The sequence below is a fragment of the Sinohyriopsis cumingii genome, chromosome 11 (genome assembly GCF_028554795.1).
Source record: "Sinohyriopsis cumingii isolate HCF-2022 chromosome 11, ASM2855479v2, whole genome shotgun sequence".
Taxonomy (NCBI): Eukaryota; Metazoa; Mollusca; class Bivalvia; order Unionida; family Unionidae; genus Sinohyriopsis; species Sinohyriopsis cumingii.
In genome coordinates this window covers 89,475,931-89,499,143 of record NC_142971.1, presented here as the reverse complement: position 1 = coordinate 89,499,143, position 23,213 = coordinate 89,475,931, and the positions used below count along the sequence as shown (strand labels likewise).

General features: G+C 34.9%; 1 protein-coding gene across 1 annotated transcript in view; it reads right to left on the bottom strand.

Moving 5' to 3' along the window:
• The window catches only part of LOC149788948 (uncharacterized), an 82,734-nt gene that overhangs the window by 16,456 nt on the left and 43,065 nt on the right, over window positions 1-23,213 (bottom strand). Inside the window, exons 12-17 of the mRNA XM_089975092.1 lie at window positions 20,882-21,053; window positions 20,165-20,410; window positions 19,249-19,385; window positions 18,351-18,429; window positions 16,103-16,258; window positions 15,383-15,466 (exon numbers count right to left, since the gene is read on the bottom strand). Of these exons, the coding sequence (XP_089831218.1) occupies window positions 15,383-15,466; window positions 16,103-16,258; window positions 18,351-18,429; window positions 19,249-19,385; window positions 20,165-20,410; window positions 20,882-21,053 (874 nt within the window). The remainder of the gene's footprint in view (window positions 1-15,382; window positions 15,467-16,102; window positions 16,259-18,350; window positions 18,430-19,248; window positions 19,386-20,164; window positions 20,411-20,881; window positions 21,054-23,213) is intronic.

Sequence of the window (23,213 nt, the reverse complement as noted above, 5' to 3'; positions counted from 1 at the left end):
GGTTCAAGTCTCAGGCTCAGCCACAATGTGGGTATGTAAGAAAGCTTGCAAGTATCTTTCCATGGATTGGTGGTTCTTCCACAACCAGTTACACTGGCGGCCATGTATAGCCTAACACACTGGAAAATGATGCCATACACCCCAAACAACAACTCTAAGCACCTTAGTACATGTAAATTGTATACTTTGGAAATGTATTCCTCTTGAAGTTCTTATTTCCTTTATGATCGATCCACTAGTTATCATTTTGGATTTTTAAAGTCATAACAAACAATGAGCTATCTGTGGAATCAAAAGAACCAAATCCAAGTTGTGGTAATATTTAATGGTGGTGTCACATTATTTGTACAAAACTGTCAAGTCTTTCCAATTTTGTAAAATTCTGTTCAAACTGATTGTGAGAAGACATTTCAAAATCTTCTTTCTTGGAACAGTATAAATGTCTGATGACACATCTGTATCATTTGTAAAATCTGAAAGCTTCTTTTCAAGGTCAAATTCTTGTTTTATATTTGTAGGTAGCAATATCTGAAGGTGGAGCGGCATCATTTGCAAAAAGTTGGAAGGTCATGATCATTTCTGTCACTTTGTTAAATTCTGTTGAGCCTTTCCAGAAAATTAGTTGTTTAAAGGAGACTATTATTTTAGGAATGGAAACCATATCTGAGCACAAATCACTATAATTTTTATGAATTTTTTGAATGGCCATCAGTCCAGCATACATCTTTTAGATTTGGTTAAAATTCCAATTAACTATTTTGAAAAGTCATTTAAAGTAATTTGAAATGTTTTTCTATTTTCAGTAACAATGGCAAAGTTCATGCATCATTTTTATATAAAATGTAATGACCATCACACCTGAATACTTTCTGTAAAAACTGGTGAAAGTCTCAATCTGTCAAGGGCCCCAGGTGTCCAAGTGGTCTAAAGCACTCGCCTTTACCAATCAGAGCCATCTCATCTCTGTTGATACAGGTTCAAGTCTCTGGCTTGGCCCATGTGGGTATATGAGAAAGCTCTCAGTAGCTTCCCATGGGTTGGTAGTTCAAAATGGGATTTTTCTGGTCCTTCCTCCACCAGTTACATTAGCTGCCATATATAGTCTATCATATATAGTCAACAGCAACTTAAACTATCAAGAATTTGAAAATACCAAGTGGTGATTGATAATTGATGTATGACATTAATTTTTTGGCTAAAATTAATGTTTTTAAAAATATGACTTAATTTCAGAAAGCATCACTTTTAAGAAGTAGCAAAATCTGAATGGCTGAAAACCCGTTCCTTTATGTTTGAAGAACTCTTTTGGCAAAGATGTTTAAGTGTCTTCTCCTCATAATGGCACCTATTAAGGTGTAGTGATGGTAAAGTTTTTGTAGTAACAATAGCAAGTGTCCATGGAACCTGGTGTCTTGCCTGCATCTGAATTTTGCCGTTTCTTTTCTCAGTCCCATCTAACTTGCAAAAACTTGAACATGACAATTTTGCTCAAAACCTTTACATGACATCCAGTGGAAAAGTGGTACCTATTACTGTTACTCTCATTCCTATATACCATATATACTCGCAGAAATATCAAGCCCAGTTGCAAACAACACAAACCCTGATGTGCTGTCTCATAATGTGCAGGCAGATCAGGGTGTGTGTGGTTTGTTATATTGAATGCTCCTAACAAACAGCATAGACCCAGACAGGCAGGTACATTATGTGACAGCAGGTCCGAGTTTTGTGAAGTTTGCATTTGGATTGAACTTATTAGCATGTGTATATATGGTATGTGTGATACAGTTGTCCACATGAAAAAATCATGTTAAATATGCCCATCCCATATGAGTGCATTCATTGACACAGCAGATAACATTGTTATGCTTCTGTTGTCATCAACATCTGCCACGTTTCATTGCATCTTTAGTATTAACAGAACAAATTTTGCAAACCTCTAAGCAGTAATCTATGTTTACAACAAATTTTGCTATAAACTAAGTTTATGTTCTTGCTAGTGAAATAACAGCTCTTAGCAAATACATATTTCTGAACCATTGTCAATAACGCTGATAGAAATCACCTTTTCTTCCAGCACTATTTCTAAGTGAGAAATGAGAGAAATATAATCCATGAAAAGCGATGAAGTGGGATTGGAAAATCCCACCTTTGGGATCTTAATTTTCATTCCTGTCAACAAATTCTGATCCTTGGGTGGGATTTTCCTAGACCACATGATTGCATATGATGAACTAGTCTCATCATCTTTATACAGATTACTAACTACTGGACTGAATGCCATATTACAGTTAGAAAGAGTTACAAGAGTAACCAAGTGTGAAGGAAGTAGATCACCTTGACCAACTTGTACTTGGTATAGCTTAGAATCACAAACATGAAACCAAAATTCCATCAACACAACATAAATGTACATACAGCTGGATATGTACAGCTGGAGATTTACCACTAAGACAAAACATTTGCAAGACTTTTAAACAAGTTATTAGTGTAATAAAAAGTAGGGCACCAGGATCTGCATTTCTGTACAGTGGTTGAGAATGATTCAAGGAACACGCTGTCTAGCAATATCAACATACCATGCCTAAAAATGCAGAAATGCCAGGAAGATTCTGATTTTACAGTGTATAGTTTTTAACAACAAAATAATTTGTCAAAAAGAAAGTAGGCTACTGTGACCTACTCTTCCCTGGGTAGTTGAGAATGATGTGAGGAACACCTAGGTTGTACACAGATTTTGTGCCAAAGGATATCAGTACTGGCTGTTACACAAACCTTTCAGACTTTAGTCAAGACAGCAGACAAAACCTGGGATATACCACAAGCTCATCTGCACCTCATCAGACAATAATTAAACAAAAGTTTTAAAAGCATCTGGAAAAGACACCAGTATACCTTTATGATTAACTGATCTGAAAAAGAATTGGCATTTAAGTTAGTTTGGTTGGTGGGTTAAGTTTGACACAATTTGAGTCGTAATCAAACACATATCATTGCGCTTGTTTTGAAAAAATAACTTGGTCAATATTAGTCACAATCTGCACAGATTTTAAAGATGGCAGCCACAGGTGATACATTAGAGTAGATATTACAAAATTTTCACAGAATTCCAATGCATGTTTTATTAAAATGAGAAACATCAAATCGAACATCTCCAACATGAATCTCGGATTCACCCAAAGACTGGTATAGAGCAATAGCAAAGATGCAGTAGACATCCTTGTAAATAATACATGTATATTAAACTAACTTGTCATTTTTGGCCATTAAAGAAATGCTGACTTAAAATTTTTTAAACCAGTCTTGTAATATACAATCCCAGTCTATTTACTTATATTTGCTTTTAATTTCAGGATTTTTCAACCTGATCTGCAGGTAATATATATATATATATATATATATATATATATATATATATATATATATATATATATATATATATAATTCCAGTTAAATGAGGTCTACAGCTGCATTAAGGACTATTGCAGCAGCTATATAAATATACTGGTACATAATCTAAATTGGGTGAACTGCTTTCTTTTGAATGGCCTATTTGCATAAATAGTTCTATCCATTTCCATTAACAGTACTACCCACTTGAAATGTATTCTTAGACCACTAACTCCAGTAGCATCAAATTATGCAGGAAGGATAGGCAAGGGTAAAAAAAATATGGACTTGTACTCTATTGACAGAAAGGGATTTCCAGGAATTCAAGATAAGACCACTTCTACTTGTAACTGCTAAGTGTTGAAATCATTTCTGATATTGTTGTTGTTGTGGGGTTTAACGCCATTTTTCAGCACGATAGGCTATACATGGCGGCCAGTATTATTGGTGGAGGAAGAACCCGGAAAACCCCGGAAAGAACCACCGACCCACGAGAAGCTACTGGCAAGCTTTCTCACATGCCCACATTGGCTGAATCTTAGACTCGAACCGCCGCAGACAGAGGTGAGATGGCAGTGATCCGTAACGAAGAGCGCTTTAGACCACTCGGCCACTCGGGGCCCCTCATTTCTGATATTAAGATATAAAAAGATTTTCAAATTAGCTGCTTTGGTGAACATATTGGAAGTTAAAATTGGCACCATTTCATTTAGGATCAACAAGACATCATAAGAAATCTTCTGGCAGGAACCTTAAGTTGAGATGACTTTCCATTTTGGAGAAATTTTCATTTAGGACCAAGAAGATATCATAAGAAGTCTTCTCTCTAGTGGAAAGCCCATTTTGGAGGATGAACAATAACAAGATTTTCAAGATGGGTGCCATGGTGATCATTTAGTATCAACTAGACATGATAATAAGTCTCTCGGTTAAAGCACAAACACAATTGGCCATCTAGATGATAACATTTCCAAATAGCCATTGGGGCATAATCATATTAGACATCAGATTGGCTAATAAGACATCAACAGAAGTCTTTTTGTGAAAATAACCATTCCGATATGACCATTCATTCAGAAGAATTAGTGTTTTTCAAAACAGCTACTGTGGCAGGAATACTGAATGCTTGAATGGTACAATTTTCAAGTAGGATCAACTAGACATGACAAGAATTTGCTTTGAAACAGCCCATGTTCATACTACCATCCATTCAGAGTAGTGATAAAAATATTTTCAAAAATGACCACTGTAGTGGCCATATTGGACATCAGATCAGCACCATTTCCATTCACCATCAACTAGGCATCATAAAATGTTTTTGGGTGAAAACCCCAAGGAAATATTACTTTTTACTCCAGAAAAGCAAACAAGTCTTTCAAGATGGACACAGTAGTGGCCATAATGGCTATCAGATCTGCACCAGTCTGACTTTGGACCAACAAGAGATCTTAAGAAACCTTTGTGTGAAAACCCCTTGCTGATATGACCATCCAATCAGGAGGAGGAGCATCAACAAGATTATCAAGCTGGCTGTGGCAGTCATATTGGACATCAAATTGGCACCATTTTCAGTTAGGATTAGTAGCTTAATAATTTTTAAAGATGGCTGCCATAAGGACCAAATTAGAGATTAGAGCAGCACCATTTTCATTTAGGACCAAGCTGACGTCATAAGAAGTCTTCTGGTGAAAACCCAATGTCAGTACAACTTTCTATTCAGGAGTAATAGCAATAACAAGATTTTCAAGATGGCCATATTAGATGTCAGATAAGCACTATTAACAATAAAAAGAGGTCCAAGATGACCCAACATCACTCGCGTAAATGTCATATATTCTTGTAAATGCATTTTATGCATGTTTTTAAATAAGATAAACACTATTTTCATTTAGGATCAGTTATACATCACAATGTGTCTTCTGGTAAAACCCCTATGTCAATATGACTTTCTGTTCAGGAGTAGCCCTGGCACAGTTTTCAAGATAAGCATTGTGGAGGCCATATTGGACATCTGAGCAGCACCATTTTAATTAAGGACCAGTTAGACCATGGGATAAATGTGTGTGTATGTTTCTTGGCAATCCTTCAAAATGTTTAGAAGTGATAAACTATGCTTATGGAGCACATGGACAATGGACAACAGATCATCCCATAAGCTATGACCAATAGAGCTAAAAAGCATTACTTCTGACCCCGTCTTCCATTCCTTGATACTTTTCTCTCCATCCCACACAATAACACATGAATCGTAATCTCAAATCTGTTATGTGTTTTCATTCTAAAGTTCATTGGTACAACTTTGTTCACATGACATGCATGCCCATGCCAATATAATACAACTGAAGGTCAAAGATTTTACTGAGGTCATAATTCAGTAAATTTTGACCAGAAAACAATAAAAATAGGTCCAAGAGGACTTAACATCACTCGTGTAATCGTCATATTAGCTTGTAAATGCAATTTATGCACTTATTTAAATTGTTGTTGTTGTTGTAGGGTTTAACACCATTTTTCAGCACATGATATGCTATACATGGCGGCCAGTATTAGTGGTGGAGGAAGAACCCGGAAAGAACCACTGACCCACGAAAAGCTACTGGCAAGCTTTCTCACATACCCACATTGGCTGAATCCAAACACGAACCCACACAGACACTCAGGGCCCCTATTTAAATTGTAGCGGGGAAAGAAAAGGTTGGAGCAAGTTGTTGCTTTATTATTATTGCTGGTGTCACCAACATTCTTTTACAGGCTATAGATGCAGGACGTTATATCAGATGCAGAAGATGTGAGAAGACAGGGTACAAAAGGATTAAGAATATTAAAATGGACTTGAAAGCATTTATTGTCATGTTGTTGGTTAGTTTCTTTAATTACACTTTCAGCACTGTTTGACTCCATCATTTTGAGGAAATGGTAGCTAAGTGCCTTCTTCAAACATACGCCAATGCAGCTGACCTCTGCAGGTATTGAACCGGTCTACCTTGGATTTCGAGTCTGACACTGACCTGAGCAGATACTGAACCTATCTACCTTGCATTGAGTTTGACACTGACCTATGCAGATATTGAGCCTGTCTACCTTGCATTGAGTTTGACACTGACCTATGCAGATATTGCACCTGTCTACTTTGCATTATGAGTCTGACACTGACCTCAGCAGATATTGCACCTGTCTACTTTGCATTATGAGTCTGACCCTGACCTATGCAGATATTGCACCTGTCTACTTTGCATTATGAATCTGACACTGACCTCAGCAGATATTGCACCTGTCTACTTTGCATTATGAGTCTGACACTGACCTCAGCAGATACTGAACCTGTCTACCTTGCATTATGAGTATGACCCTGACCTATGCAGATATTGCACCTGTCTACTTTGCATTATGAGTATGACCCTGACCTATGCAGATATTGCACCTGTCTACTTTGCATTATGAGTCTGACACTGACCTGAGCAGATAGTGAACCCATCTACTTTGCTTTATGAGTCTGACACAGATCTATGTAGATATTGAGCATGTCTACCTTGCATCGGGTCTGACAATTTACCAAATGAGCAACTATGACTCCATATTGTCATACTGCAGTATAAAGAAAAATATATGTAAATAAAAGGAACATCCATCTTGTATCTCGTACATTACAGTTTGGAAACAACATACAAATAATGCTATGTAGATAAGAGTGTACAACAGGCATTTTAAATATTTAGACATTTTAAGAAAATTAATCAGGGAAATGTTTTAAGAGCAGTAAATTCTCTTGTAAGTTACAACAGCAATAGAACTGTAGATTGGAACAGTTGGTAACATTCAAGCTGAAGATCTTGTAGGAATTGACATTTGCTTTCTCTCAAATTAAAGAAAACTAGTATGTATAGACTTTGTATCAATGTGGCAATATAAAATGTGCATTGTTAATGCACTGAGAAAATCAAAGACTGGGCAACTCTCCTTGAAAACTTTACAAAACACCCTGATACAGTCCAAAATTCTTGCTAGTTCTCCCATTTTCTGAACAAGTCTGTCACTTCAAATTTGTTCATTTACAACATGTGAATAAGAAAGATGTACAAGTTTGCCTCTTATTTTCCTTCTGTCCATAGAATATGATTACCATTGCTTACACAAGTACAGTGTCACATTCAGTCTTTTCAAATAATCACGTCTCCTGATCTTTTTTAAAAATGGCACCTTTGACTGGTCTGAATAGTTTAAATTTAGTCCTCTTTTTGTGAGACAATCTTTTCATCAAAATTCTAAAATTATGTAATTAGGTAAATTTGAAAATATATAAATGCTTCTTCAGTATTGTAATTAATCTTGTAAAAAAAACTAATGTGCAATATCTAAAAAATGAATTTTACAATTAAAAGAGGTCTCAGTAAAGAAAAAGAAGCTCCTATTGAAAGAAAAAGCAAAAATAAGACAATATTCCTCTCCTACAAAGACACAGAGGCCCCTTGTTACCCAGAGGCAAGTTCACAACTTGGAAACTATTTGTATGAAGTGGGGATTGCTTTTTTTCATTCAAACCCAATGAAAGAGAGGCAAAAACGTCTCTCCCTAGTTTCTACGTATTTTGACTGAATTCAGTGCACATTTGCTGTGATGCATGAATTTATATCTGGATTTTTCTTTGCGATATTGCATAAGTATAGATAGTTAACATTTAAACCAAAATTTCCCCTCTGCACCATACATCTGTTTCTGTCCTTATCCCAAGACCCTAGCACATGGGTCATAATTTGAAAACCATTGAGATCCTACTTATAATCATATACTTTTTTTTGTGCAGGGTTATTTATGTAACCAGCCCCTGGCTCTCTCCCTGGCTTTGAGAACTAGCCCATCCTGTTCATAACTTGCAAATTGTTCATATGCCTTCAGTTAAAGAATATATACAGTTACTTGGCATTACAAAGGACTTAAGTTTATGTAGTCTGGATGGATTCTTGGGTCTGTCATAAACCCCCACCCACGGGAGACAACAAGGAAATCACTGAAATCATACGTGTTTCAGTGGTTAACACAATGAATTGGTAATCAGAAGGGTACAAGCCAGATTCCTACCATTGGACCAGCTACAAATTTCCAATTTTTTTCTTTTGAGGCAATGAATTTTTTGGCTAGAATTGTTTAAAACTGTTAATGGTTTCAGAACAGCATATTGGAATATTTTATTAGAAACTAAAAAATATAAAATGTAAATTTACAATAATTTATGAGTATTTGCAATAAATATATGAAATGCATAAGATAAAATAATGCACAGTACACGTAGCAACATATACATGACAAACATTTCAAGCAATTTAATAGACCAGTACAAACAATTATTAAACTATGTAACCAAATATCAAAGTTGCTTCAAAATATTTAGGAAACTTAAAATGTGGTAAACTTTTCAGCAAGTATTCTCTGCAAATGAAAAAGTTACTAATGAAGCAAAGTAAATTTTACACAAAAGATTGTTGCAAATAAAGAACTAATTATGAAAAGAAATTTGGGTCCTTATACAATTAGAAAAATAGCAAAATTTACACACAGGTGTGCATCGGAGATATTCAACATCATTTTGGTTTGGTTGGACAAAGCCTACTTTAGAGTGTTTTGCCTAAAGATATTTGTCAGTTTATTGGTTTTTCTTATCTTCTAGCTGTATTGTTATTAAAAAAATTCTGGAGTCATTGGTTTTAGAAACTTTGTAATTGTCCATAATTTGTTTTATTTACTATTCAAATTCTCAATCTCTAGGTGTGATTGTGCCACATTTCTATAATAGGCAAACTAGCCAGTAATTTCATGTGTTGTGCACTATACATGGTTTTAATGTGAGGTTACTTGAATTTAACCGTTCTAAATGTGAGAGAGAGAGAGAGAGAGAGAGAGAGAGGAAACGTATGCCTTGAGATAACAAATTGATGACTTGGCAAACAAAGAAATCTGTCTTGTAATTGTGCTGAATTTAAGAGTGCCTCTATATTGTGAATGCTACCTTCCAAAATAAAGCCTCTAGAATGTTCACATGTGCAGATGAAGCATATAATCAAACCCATCCATGATTTCAATGAAATAAGCTTCTAGTTTCATCTGTTAGAAAATGAAGCCTCTTAAGTGTTCACAAACTCCATCAATCAACAGCAAGAAAGTCTCCTATTTGCAAAAGACACTCATGATAATACTCATTCAAAGTCTCAAAGCTCATACAAGTTTGGTCATGATCTGTTACAAAATGAGGCCTCAAAAGTGTTCACAAGCTCAACCAATCACCTGCAAGAACATCTCATGAATATTCATAGCAGTTGCTCATAATCGATTTCAGTGATATAAACTTATCACCAAGTTTAATCCCCATCTGTTACAAAATTAAGTGTTGACAGATGGACAATGAATAATGCCTAAGCCATCGCTGGAATTTTTACCTATGTCTGCAGTGTGGCAGTTTATAGCGAATGATGGATCATGCCACAGACAATTAGCATCAAGTCCCACCCAGTCACATTATCCTGACATCTGGCCAACCTGTTCTAACACTAACCTCTTAATGCTGCACATCTAGCAAGGCAGCTGCAAGTACCATTTATACAAGTCTTTGGTATGACTTGGCCGTGGTTCAAAACTGGCCTCCCATATACGAGGCAGATGCTCTAACCACTTAGGCCACCAGAGCCGTTGCCTGGTGAGATAAAATTTGACCATAATGTTAATATACAGCCTCCTACTATATGTTTTAATTTCTGAAAGCCTTCAAAAATTATCAAGTGGAAATATAAAAGGGAGGTTCAGTCAAACAAGGACCATAAACCTATACAAGTTTTCCACAAAATGGTAAAATTAAACTAAACTTGGGTCTTCCAAATATAAAACCTGATCAGATTTGTTTCTTTTAAAACTGCAAGACCTTCTAATGTTATTGAGCAGAAGTGAAATTGCTAGGCCATACTCTGTGTCAAACATAAAAACAAAATTGATAGTCAATATTCCATGTCAAACAAAGAAACAAAATGGATAGGCAAAGTTCTGTATCAAACACAGAAAATAACCGTTACAACCTTTTCCAGAAAAGAGAAAACTGCACTGGATCTAGATATTCCTAATGAAAAGCCCTGTATCAATTTAATTTTTTGTTTTTGCTGATTTTATTGGTACTTGTAACAAATCATTGGCTATATCACACAGAGAAAAAGGAAATTAAGCGTCTTTTCGAAGGGCACACCCTGGCTCTAGAAGACTGAAAATAAAACTTAACCAAGGGCTTCTTATATAAAGCTTCATGCCAAACTTGATTCCAAAGCCTTAAGTTCTTCAAAAGTTAGAGTGGAAATGAAACTGAACAGTCAAGTTATTAGCGAAACAATGGCCATATCACTCAACAATTTTCCCTGAAAAGTGAAAATTGAACTATTCCTAGGTCTTTTTAATGTGAAACCACAGTCCTCGAAAAGCTCAAATGAAATTTACATGCTGTAATGTGATCTGACAGGATGGATGGACAAGGGCATTACTTTATGACCCCTCCACTAATAATGGTGAGGGCATAAATAAATGTAAAAAAATGTCACTATCTGAAAGTTTTGAAAGTTTCACCTTTAACTGCATTATTGAAGAAAACGGGGATAAAGCCAATATATTTTTGCTCTTGCAAACGGCTACCATATGAACAAGTTTTTATGTTTTGTGAAATGTCCTCCTGGCAGCTTAAGAGATGTAATGATGGATAGATGGTCAGACAGGCTGAGAGTATAAAAAATATCCCCATGCATGACGATAAAACATGGGGATGAAAAAAGAAAGAAAAGAGAAACAGATAGATGGTTATAAAGGGATTTTAAAATCAGCACTTTAAAAGATATGATAGAAGTTATGACAAACACATGAATAACAAATTAATCAACAAAATCATTTATTTTCATTCAGCTCTTGAAATGTTCACTATCCAGGCATACCACACACATTAATCAGTCAGACCATCAGGCACAGAGGAATATCAGCCAGTGAAATATACATGATTCACTCGTGGCCTGAGCAACAAATGCTCTCAGTACAAAATACAAACAATGAAATGTACAAGAGTGCAGAATGGAAGATGAAAATCACACTAACTGGTCACCCCATCATACTGTGTAATATTCTCAAAATAACCTCTCCTAAAATAACAACACGATAATCCTTAAATTTAGTAGACTGCAGGATTCCTTCAAAGTCATATTTGTCTGCATACAAAATATTGTAATACAGTAAATATATTATCACAAACAACTAATACTTAAAGAAATGAAATGGGGAAAATAAAATGGTATCTCTAATGATAAACTGGGCTTTACAACTCGTGTTGTTACAACTCGTCATGTTCTGCATCATCGGTCTGAAAGAAAAGACGGGGGAAAATAAGAATTTAATCTTATTTCTCCCAGTACACCAAACATTTTGCATGTGTGTTGTCCTTCTAATGTCCTCATTTCAAATCATGTGCATTGTCTGAGGTGATGTGTTAATGTTCCTTTGCATCAGGTCGGAGGTTAATGACAAAAATAATGCACAACTCGTTTGAAGGCATCAAAATTATTAGAATGCATAAAATATGCATGGCTGTCATTTTACAGTGAACTGAAACTTTGACAAAACACAATTTTGCTTATTTTAGTGTGCATTAGCCAAAATTGTTTCTAAATGTACATCTTTTTCTCTAGTGACAACCAATCTATTGCAAAGGGATGTAACTCTTGCCTTTTGTTGGAGTCTTTGTAGATTAGTCTATTGAAGTTACAGTATTCTTTCAGGTATTGTGACAACAATTTTAAATGGATTTAAAAGGAGCCTAAAGCCACATACGCTCAATTATAGGTAAGAACCTTCCTTGAAAGTTGATAAATTTGACTTGTTTTATCACTGAAAGAAATTTATCACTATAAGAGAAAAATGTTTTCTCTCTACTTTTTCTGCAAATACATGACTAAATATGGACACAGCTTTGACACTGTTTCATATCAAAGTAGGTCATGTTATTTCAAAGAAAATTCTAAACTCTTTTTTAATCAAGATGCATTGGAAAATGATACAAACTGAACAACACAAATGGAAGAAATTTCTTTTTTCATTCTACTTGTTCTTGTTTCATGCAAAACTTCGAATTTATACCCAATCACTGACATAAATGTAACCAGATTTTTAACTGATGCCAAAAAGCCACATGCACCATGAAAAAATAAAGTAAGCTTTATATACATGATCTTGTCTCATATGACAGTAGATATAAAATGAGACATTTGTTTTATATTATCAGGAAACTGCAATGGTCATGTCTCTAACTATATGTCACAAGTTTTTCAAATTTTAATTATTCCAAATGTAGCACTAAACAGTTTCATACGAGTAAAGGGCATAACTTTCTGATTAAAGAGACATCCATACTTTTGAGCCAGATTCTTTCCTAATGTTATTTACAGTGGTGTCAAGAATGCACAATTTCATCTTCTATTTATGTCAAGGGGGACGATACTAGTCTTGAAACATTTGTTCAAGCTGGATTTAAGGTTAAGTTTTAGTCATGTCAGATGCCTATTTTATTCCTGTTTTTAAATTTGCCACAATTTTCCGAGCTTTTGAAGGAAATCAGTCCATTCATTATCCATATTCATCTTCAATTGAAGTATTATCTGGGATGTAGCTGTCACCACCTTATATTGACCAGTACATGTTCTTTTGTGGTTCATAATGGTGAGTTTTAGGGATTCTCATAATACAGAAAGGGAGATTCATGTGACAGTAAAGGATGTAATCATAGGAATCTTTTAACAAATTTATTGTCTTCATTCTCTGCTGCATTGAAAAATGCATACATGATGATGGTTATGTACTTGAAGTTGAGAGTAGGCGGCTTCAGTGGTGAAAGAATAATATCTGATATTCAAAATAATTATATATAATTTCCACTGAACACTAATCAAGGTCAATTCACTCAGAGGTCATTAAGCATGCAAGAATGATAATTTATTCTAGGTTGAAGTTTGAAGTATTCCAGCAAAGAAAATCTTCAAATACACTTTAAGAAATATTTCTGTATATTTTATTTTGAAATGAAAAAATGTGTAGCCAGCAGACTAATTTGATGTCTTTACTGTCACATTTCCCTTTTCTGAAACACGGACTTTCATGGTGAAGTGTAGCTGGTTTCCCATATGTGGGTAATGCAGATATAATGCATTGCATAAGTAATTGGTACCTTAGCTGTGGCATTTTAGCATATTTTTGCCTGCAGAAAGCCAAATTTTTTATTATTCATAATCTAGCATATTATCACACTGTAGGAAGGACTAAACAAACTTTAGAATTTTCTTTAAAGTAGCAAAGTTTTGCATGATTGGCCACGAGTAAATTTTTTAATGAAATGACGATCATAATTTCCACGTTTCTTCCTCGTTATTTGTAGTTGTGTTAAGAAATACATGATTTCATGTTTTATGCAAAAAGTGCACAAACACATTTGTGCCAGCGGGATTTGAGATTAAGACTGTCTAATATGCACGAGTGGCTATCCATCTTCTCTCATGCATTTTTATGTGTGTACTCAAATCTTCACTGCGAGTGATTTTGTGGGAAATCAATCTGCTGGTAGTGGTCCACACTGGTTGTCATGAAAGTAATCTAATGGAAATAATTTCACTGCCTTGCATATGAAATATCCAGTGACATAACTACTGTGGTAGCAGGTACATCCATGCTGTGAGTCTGCCTGTGCTGGGGGCCTGGCCCAAACAGGAAAAAAACAAAAAAAAAAAAAAATTGAAGTCAAGGGGTCGGGGCAGAATAACAAGTTTGATGTAGGGCCCTTGGTAAGGTAGATATGCCACTGGAAACACATTTGATTTTATGGGGTTAAGTTTCTCAAGTTTTTTAAAATTTCTAGGCATTATATAAATGGGCTGATGCTACTCAAAAGGGTGGAATCAAACGTATCATTATCAAGCCAATCTTCTCACAATCTCCCTTCTCTGACTAGTTCGAAAATGTTAATGATATGTAGCTTAATTATTTTAATGACTGACCTTAATAATGATAGCTATTTTGAGTTACCTAACAAATCGCTCAACCACATACATGTGGAATCTTCTTTATAGAGTATGGCTACTCCTAGTTTAAAACTGTCTTTTGGTTATGTCTATGCCATGATCAGGTGTAAACACAGATGAACACACACAGGCAAAGCAATATGGTGTAAACTGGGAAACATTCACAACAAAATGAGTGTTAGAGCTATATAAAAAATATAAATGAAATCATGTTATCAAAATAACAAAATCTTTCTACTCCTGTATTAAGGACAGATATGCAATGAATATACATAATTTTATTCAGCTTTCTGATAAAGAATGTTGACCTTCATGAAATCGAACACATTACTTGTTTCGTCAGTTTCATACTTAATAACAACATGCACTAAACTGTAGTGACCATCACATCAAAGATATTCAGAATTTACTTCTTTACATTAAATCTATAAAACTGGAAACTGATTATATATTATACAGTTTATCAGTCTATAATAACAATTCTCTATTTACAAAACCTTTTTGAGTGGGTAAAGACATAACATATATTACTGTGTTGAATGATATATTCAAACAGTCCACAACCACTATATCATTAACCATGACTAGAATAATTTGCAAGTTTGTAAAAAGAGTCTACTCGTCAAAACAAAGTTCCTATAGCAGGTGGACAACAGTCATTGAAAGCTCATACTTAACAAAATGTCTGTTGACGAGTCTCCACTATAATTTCATTAAAGGAATTAGAGATGTGATTAAACAATACCATTTTTGTTCAATAACCACATGTTTTCAAAAAAGTCTAAAAATAAAACTGCTTGTGTTAATGAGGGTCAGTGGCAACACTCCTCACTCCGTGCAGTAGACAATGTACATAGTTTACTTACTTTCTCTTCATCTTTATCTGCCTCTTCTGGCTCAGCTCTCTCTTCCTTTGCCTTATCTGCTTCCTCCTCTCCCTCTGCATCTACCTCTTCCTCATCATCCCCAGCTTCAGCTGCCTCCTCAGGCTCTTCCTCAATCTACAAAGAGTAATACTTCATATTTATACAATGAATGTTGGAAACCTGTCTAATCCAAATACTCTGGATATATTATATTCTGATCGAGAGGCCGAGTTTAATTATATTTTAGTGGAGGAAGAGTCCACCAAATCCCAGAAGCTTCTGGCAAGCATTCTCTCACACTTATGGTAGCTAAGATGAGACTCGACCCCACTTGGATGAGTTGAGATGTCAGTGATCTGTAAAGGTGAGCATCTTAGACCACACAGCCACCTGGGGCCCTGGGCATAAATGGGACAATTCTGATTTTAAAACTTCAGTTTAAATGTACTTACATTTGGATCTTGGTGATCCAAGTGGTTTACTAAGACTAATGTAACTGTCAACCACCATTTCACCACTATGAAAATATTTACAACCAGTTCAGCAAAGTGGGTTATTTCTGTACCCCACAAATTATGTGCTTACAATGTTTTCATTTCATGCTATTTACAGTTCATTTCCTGGGTTTAATTTTGAATATTAACTCTTTATCAAATTAACACATTTTATTTTGCAAAGGCTGAATGATAGAAAATAAGCAAAATAAAAATTTAAAAAACCCTCTACAATACAATATAGCTAAAAAAAAATAGAAAGAGGACTTGCACAAACCTTTGCATCCAAAGAAATATCCATAGCATGCCTCAGCATCCTCTCTATCCTTTCAGCAAATCCAAGTGAATCAGACACTTGATAACCAGATCTAAGTGTGGCTGTCTCAAACATTACCATAGCTAAATCTTTGGCTGTCTGATCATCTTCACTTGTCTAGATGGAAGAAAAGAAAATGAATGTTCACAAACAATAGACCCAAGACTGTTCAAATGGCAGTTTGTCAAAAACATCTGTGTCAGCAGGATACTTTCTACAGAAATTTCTTCCTATACTGCCAATGTTATGCATACATGCCAACACAGAAAATGGTACAAGGATAATTTTTTCTAATATAGGTAGCAAAAAAAGCATAATCTAAAAATAAAAAGTATAATCTATATATTACTAGTACTAATATATTAGTCACAGTATTTCGTTGAGGTTGTGACATCATAGCCAATATATTACATCCCATAATTACAGTACTCTGTATGAAAAATGTACATTCATTTTTAATACTAATCAAGATCTGCTATTCTTATGCAGTGGTCTTTCTTTATGATCTAAAATTTTTATGAGTGGAATTAAAAAGATGATATAAATGACAAACATTGCTTTATTTTTATTTAATTTTTAATGTACCAGAAAAGTTGAATTGCTCTACAGATGAGCGCAAGACAATTCAGTGAAAAAAGGGAAATGATTGTACCAAAAGTGTAATTGTTGGCATTTATCATCATGGATGCTATTTAAAGGTTTCTATATTTTATCTTCATACCTGATCATTTGTCCAATACTAAAAATCCTTTATTCCATTATGCTTTCTGTCAAAGTTAGTTAAATTCAGTTGAGCAGTGTTTGAGAAGAGGCAGATTCAAGTTTTTTTCTTCTAGTTTAAGTAATGGTATTCAAACGTGATAATAGATTTGCATTATTAAAACAAATCCAAATTGTGCTCCCACCAGCATACTTGTCAAAATTGGTCAAAAGTTTTTGAGGAGATTTTAAGAAGGTGCATGAAGATTTTTCTAAATTTAAATAATGACAACCATATTTAATGGTGGATTGGCAGCATTTACATCAGTTGGAAACCACTTTATGCCAGGATGCTACCAAATCTGCCCAAGTTATGCTGAGCAGTTTCTGAGAAGAGATGTTTAAAGGATTTTCTGTATCTAGTAATGGCAGATCAGTGTCATGCCAAAAATATTTAAAGCCCCATGTCAGAATGGACTTCTTTTAAATTTGGTCAAATTCTGCTAATCTGTTTAAGAGAAGTTAAGGTTGCTGTACTTTTTAGTAATGGTGGCCATATTTGTTAACGGATTTGCATCATTTGAATAAATATGAAATACCTTTATGCCAGGATTTCTGTCAAATACTTTGGAAGGTTCTGAGTAGATGTTTAATGGTTTTTCTATTTTTTAGTAATTGTGCATGATGGATCAGCACCAATTGAACAAATCTAAAAGGTGAATGGGTAACAGATGATGCATGATGGAAGTTGGACCATACTATATGCTCACGTGGCCAAATGAGCTAAACATTATACTATTAAAGTAAGAAAATACACCCACCAACCCACAGATGTACAACAATAAAAGCAAATCCCAATTTCAGGTTATGTCAATTAGATTTTTTTTTTTACATTCCTGTTGTTGAAAACTCAGGACTTGATATGTGCTATACAAGGGTTTTTGTTGTTAAGAACTTGGCTTAGTTTAAATCACAAGACCTTTACTATCAGGAGAATATATTAAGAACAAACTTTCTTCTCTCAAAAGAGACATTTTTAGTAAAGAAATTGCCATCGGCTCAAACATCTTTCAGCCCTTCTAAAACGTGAAATTCAAGAAGATATGCTGTGTTTAAATGAGCAGGCTTTCATGTAATAGGCACATTCAGTATTTATAAAATGAGGACATAATATAATAATAAAAAATAGTCCTATGACACTGACCTGGGTAAAGTATAGAAACGAAGGTTTTGAATTCCCACCCACCTTAATTTAAATAAAAAGCTTGGAATTGTTCAAAATATATAGATCTAACAAAATCTGGGGTAGGGCTTGCAAAAATGTTGCACAGTCTTGGTGAATTTGACTTTTTTTTAGTGTGGCATAAATGTACTTAATGTTAATCCTGCTGTTGTGTGCCTTTATAAAAGACCCTGATTGATTCCACAGCAATAATCCTGTTATATATTATATAACACTTATCTGTATTTGGAGCAAAACACTAAAAGTTAATATTTTACAATCAATTACCTCAACTCTGTGCTTTAGCTCCTTAATCAAAGGATGCCTTGGGTTAATTTCTAGTGTCTTCTTCTGGTTTGCATAGTATCTGTTGGAAAAAAATCACATTTAAATGTTACAATTTCTGATCTCTTTACTGAAAATTAACAGTGTCATATGCCTGTGCATTGAAAATTGTCATGGTGATGAGTGTGTGTGATTTTGATTTTTAACATAGCTTTAACAATTTTTCAGTCATACTGCTAAAATGTCTGCAGTGTTACAGTTTACAGTGATGTCTAGCACTGGGGCATCATGCCACAGACATGTATCCTGATGTCCCACCCAGTCACATTATCCTGACACTAGGCTGACCAGTCCTAACACTAACCTCTTAATGCTGAGCACCAAGTGAGGCAGCTGTTAGTACCATTTCTGTAAGTCTTTGGTATGACTTGGCCGGGGATTGAACTCATGACCTCCAGCATCCAAGGATGACGCTTTAACCACTAGGCCACCGGAGTGGTAATCATGGTGATGAGCATAATATGCAATGCAATTACAAGATGCCATCCTATGCTTGTTATACTACTAACATCTTTACACAGATTAACAGTAATGATCCAATTTATCATTATCAGTGTTATACGAGATATTAATATGTCAAGAAAAATAGCTTTATCATGAATTCTTTATATTTTAAATAATCAGTACTTTTTTACCATAAAAGTCTTATCTGAAAAAAAGATTCTCATTCATACATGTATTTCTGCATAATTTATATTTGCAAGTTGTCTCTAACTGGTTCTTCACAAACATTTCTCTAATGTGGAAATTCCTCCTTGCATCCCAAACAAGTTTTAACTATATAATAAAAGATCTGATTTTTATTTATCCCCAAGGTTTTATTTTCTTTATATTTACTTACTCTTGTTGATGATCTTTAGATTTGGCATAGGCTTGGGCTTTCATGATGCGTTCCATGTTGCCAGACCATCCAAACTGGCTAGCTACCAGGGCACAGGGGGAGGAGGTGAGCCTCTCAGAGATGATGGCTTTTTCAATCTGAACAAAGAAATCTTCAAGACTTAATCAACTCAGTAAGCCATAGCTATGCTGGCACTAGTGATTGTCAAAATTATCAGATGATTCATTTTAATCAAACAACATTTGGTGAATGACAATTTAGGAGCTTGTGCTGTTTTCTGCAGAATGTTTACTTTGAAGTTGCTGACATTCACTAGTGTAATGGATTTCAGCAACTGTATAAATAATGCAAAGGACAGTTTCTTGACAAAGGAAATTGTAGAAAAACATCATAAATCCAACATGCATTAGTCTTTAAAGAGAGGTGGGGGATAATGAGAGAAAATACTAGTTATAATGGGCAATGACAAAAACCAAGTAGGAACCATGTCTGGAATGTAAAGTCCCATAATGCAGACCTTTTGTTGGTAAACTGAAAAAAATTGAAGATGTCATTATTTTGCAAGGAAATTTTGCAACTATCTTGGAATTCAAATGCCAATTCAGAAAAAAGTTCTTGTATAAATTTCTTTTCATGAAGTTTAATCAGGAACAAAACACCAAACAATTATGGCCATAAACTTCTTGTACTAAAATGACTGGCATCAGTCCTTTAAATAATGCAACCTGAAGATCCATCTAAATTTAAAGACTTGGGGCATCTGTTGCATAAAAACTATACCTTGAGGAAGGTTACTCTTAAAGAGAGGTTATGTACATAGATGGACAGCAAGAACCATAAGAAGGGTGGATATTAGAAGTAACTGCTCCAGAGTGATGACTGCTATGAAGGGCTGTACTGCACTATTTTTCCTCACCTTTCCACTTAGTGCATTGTCATTCAACCATTTCAGCAAAGGTTCAAAGTCCTTCTCCAGCTCCTCCTTCTTGGCCTTGGCAGCCTCAGAGGTGTCCAGCTTCAATCCTTCTTTGGCCACATTCTGGAACTTCTTGCCCTCAAACTCTGGCAGGGACTGGATGCAGTACTCATCTACAGGCTCAGTAAGGTACAGAACTTCATAACCCTTCTTCAAAAGCCTCTCAACAAAAGGAGACTTCTCAACCTGTCCAAAAATGAACAATCAAACCAATTCATTATCAGAACAAAACATGCAGGGTTAGAAAAACACCCCCCCAACTTAAACCTGAAGCTGAATAAACTTATTTTAAAACTGATAACAGTTAGTTTCCTCGTATATTATGATAAAAGAACACGAAATTGATGCAACTATTGATGGTCTATACTTCTTTGATGTAAGAACTCCAAGAATTACTTAATTCATCAAACTGAACAATAAAATTCAGTTTTGAGACCTCAAGAATATGTATGCTTTAAAGCAAAATTGGAACTAGTAAATGATAAATTGAAAAGATATGGCGCCATTCGATCTTCTTGTATGACTTTCACCTTGGCAAAGAGAACTCTATTGCAAAAGCAAGTCAAACAACATTTTTGGGGGCTTGTAAGATCGTGGATCAGATGAATTATGATCAGGTAACATATTTTAAGAAATGTTATACCCTTATTATCCTACCTCATTCCTACTAGATCCAGCCATAAAATAGATGTGTTCCTGCTTTTCCTTCATCCGCGCTATGTATTCCTGAAGAGTGGTTGTCTCAGTGTCGGAGTGTGAAGAGGCAAACTTCAGTAGCTTGGCAAGACGAGTTCGGTTAGAGTGATCCTCAATCACACCAAGCTTGATACTTGAAAAAGAAAGAAATATTATAAATGGTTTTCTTCAAGTCTTACAAGGTAGACATTCAAATACATGTTGGTGAACAATTATAATCATTTTCCTATTAACTGAACAGAAACCAAATAATGTCAGGCAATTACTGCCCTTGTTTCAAGTCATACAACAAATTGTCCATCCAAGTTGAACAAAGACGGACTAATGCTCTATTGCCTGAACTTTTTTCTTCCAGAAAGTCAACAGAAGACCATTTATTAATTGTAACTGCAAAGTGTTGAACTCATCACTGATATTCTTCTGAAGTAAGATTTTCAAATTTTCTAATGTGACAGCCATACTGGATGCAAGATCAGCACCATATTCATTTAGGGCAGACTGGACATCATTTGAGGACTTTTGGTGAAACCCCTTGTTGATATGACCATTGATTTAGGAGATTAGTTACAAGATTATAAGAGTCCAAGGCTTGGCTAGCATGGGTACATGGGAAAGCCTGCCAGTAGCTTCTCGTGGGTCGGTGGTTCTTCCCTGGGTTTTCCAGGGTTCTTCCTCCACCAGTTGTACTGGCCGCCATGTATAGCCTATCTTGTGTTGTGGGGTGGCATTAAACCCTAAAACAACAACATTTAAAAAAATGTTCGTTATGGCAGCCATATTTTAAGTCATATAAGCACTATTTTCAGTACTAATGACATCATAATTAGACTTCTAGAGAATACCCCATGTTAATATGACTTTAATTTAGGCTGAGAGAGCAACAACAAGGCTTTCAAGAGTTCCCATGGTGGTCACACCAGAGGTTAGATTGGCATGATTTTCATTTAGTACCAACCAGACACCAGTCTTCTGGTGGAATACCAATGCTTGTTTGATCTTCTATTTAGGAGCCGAGACTAAAAATTGAAGCTGGCCACTATGGTGGCCATATTGGCTACTGGATCTACAATTATTTTAAAGACCATCTGGACATCAATGAAGTCTACTGGTAAGAACCCCATACTGATATGACTTTCCATTTTGATTAGTAGCAATAACAAGATTTTCATTATGGCTGCTGTGGTGGCCATATTGGAAGTATGGGCAAAACCATTTTTCATCTAGGACCACTAAACATAAAATGTCTTCTGGTGAAAAGTCTATGTCAATATGATTTTCTGTTTGAAAGGCAAAGTTATTGTTGTTGTTGTGGGGTTTAACGCCATTTGTCAGCACACGATAGGCTATGCATAGCAGCCAGAATTAATGGTGGAGTCATGATGGTAATAAAATGTGAAACTACAGGCACATGCAAGTAATATAGCTTGACAATGAGGAAAATATTTTTAAAAAACAGATCTTTTATGGAAATATGCCTGTTGAATGTCACATGTTTGAATTTCAACCCATTATAAATGGAATCGGTGTCTTTTCCAATCTCAAAGCCTTTTGAGTATGTTGGTCCCAACTAACCAATCAGCCATCAATGAGGAATTTTATGAATAGCTACAACTACAACACTACAACATCAGTCAAATAAGTGTAAATTAATTGCAACTGTATCAGTATTTAAGCCTACAATAATATAAAATACAACTAAAGTTTTATTGTATTCTTTTTCAGAAGCTTAAAAATTTAAAAAAAGGGAATAATTTCATTTTAACAGCCAAACATAAAACAGAACTCGTTCATTAACTGCAGGATGCGTTAATTATCTAATTTCCTGCCACTAATACATTATCGGTGTAACAGATTCCTTCATTATATACTTCTTGCACATTTCTGACCAAAAATTTTTTTCAAAAGAAATTTGCTCATAAACAGCTCTTATTAAAAATAGTAAACTTTGGCCAAAGAAAATAGTGAACTTCACTAATTTTGGTTATTCCTTACAACTATTCTAAAAGTTGAAATGTTATTCCTTTCACAATTTTTCTGTATCTGTAAAACTTAAAAGTAAAACATGACACAAGACTTATTTTTAAGTGACCAAAATTTAAAATATATTTTTGTTAACGTTTGAAAGAAAAGTGAGTACTATTTAAAACCTAATAAGATCAACTTAAATGTTAATTCATGTGATTTACTTTATGCTGATAAAAGATTTTCAAAGATGTTTTGTTTAACTTCCCACTGAAAAACCAGTAAATAGAGTAAAAATTCAGCCACTAGCCAAAGTCCAACACAAAACTGG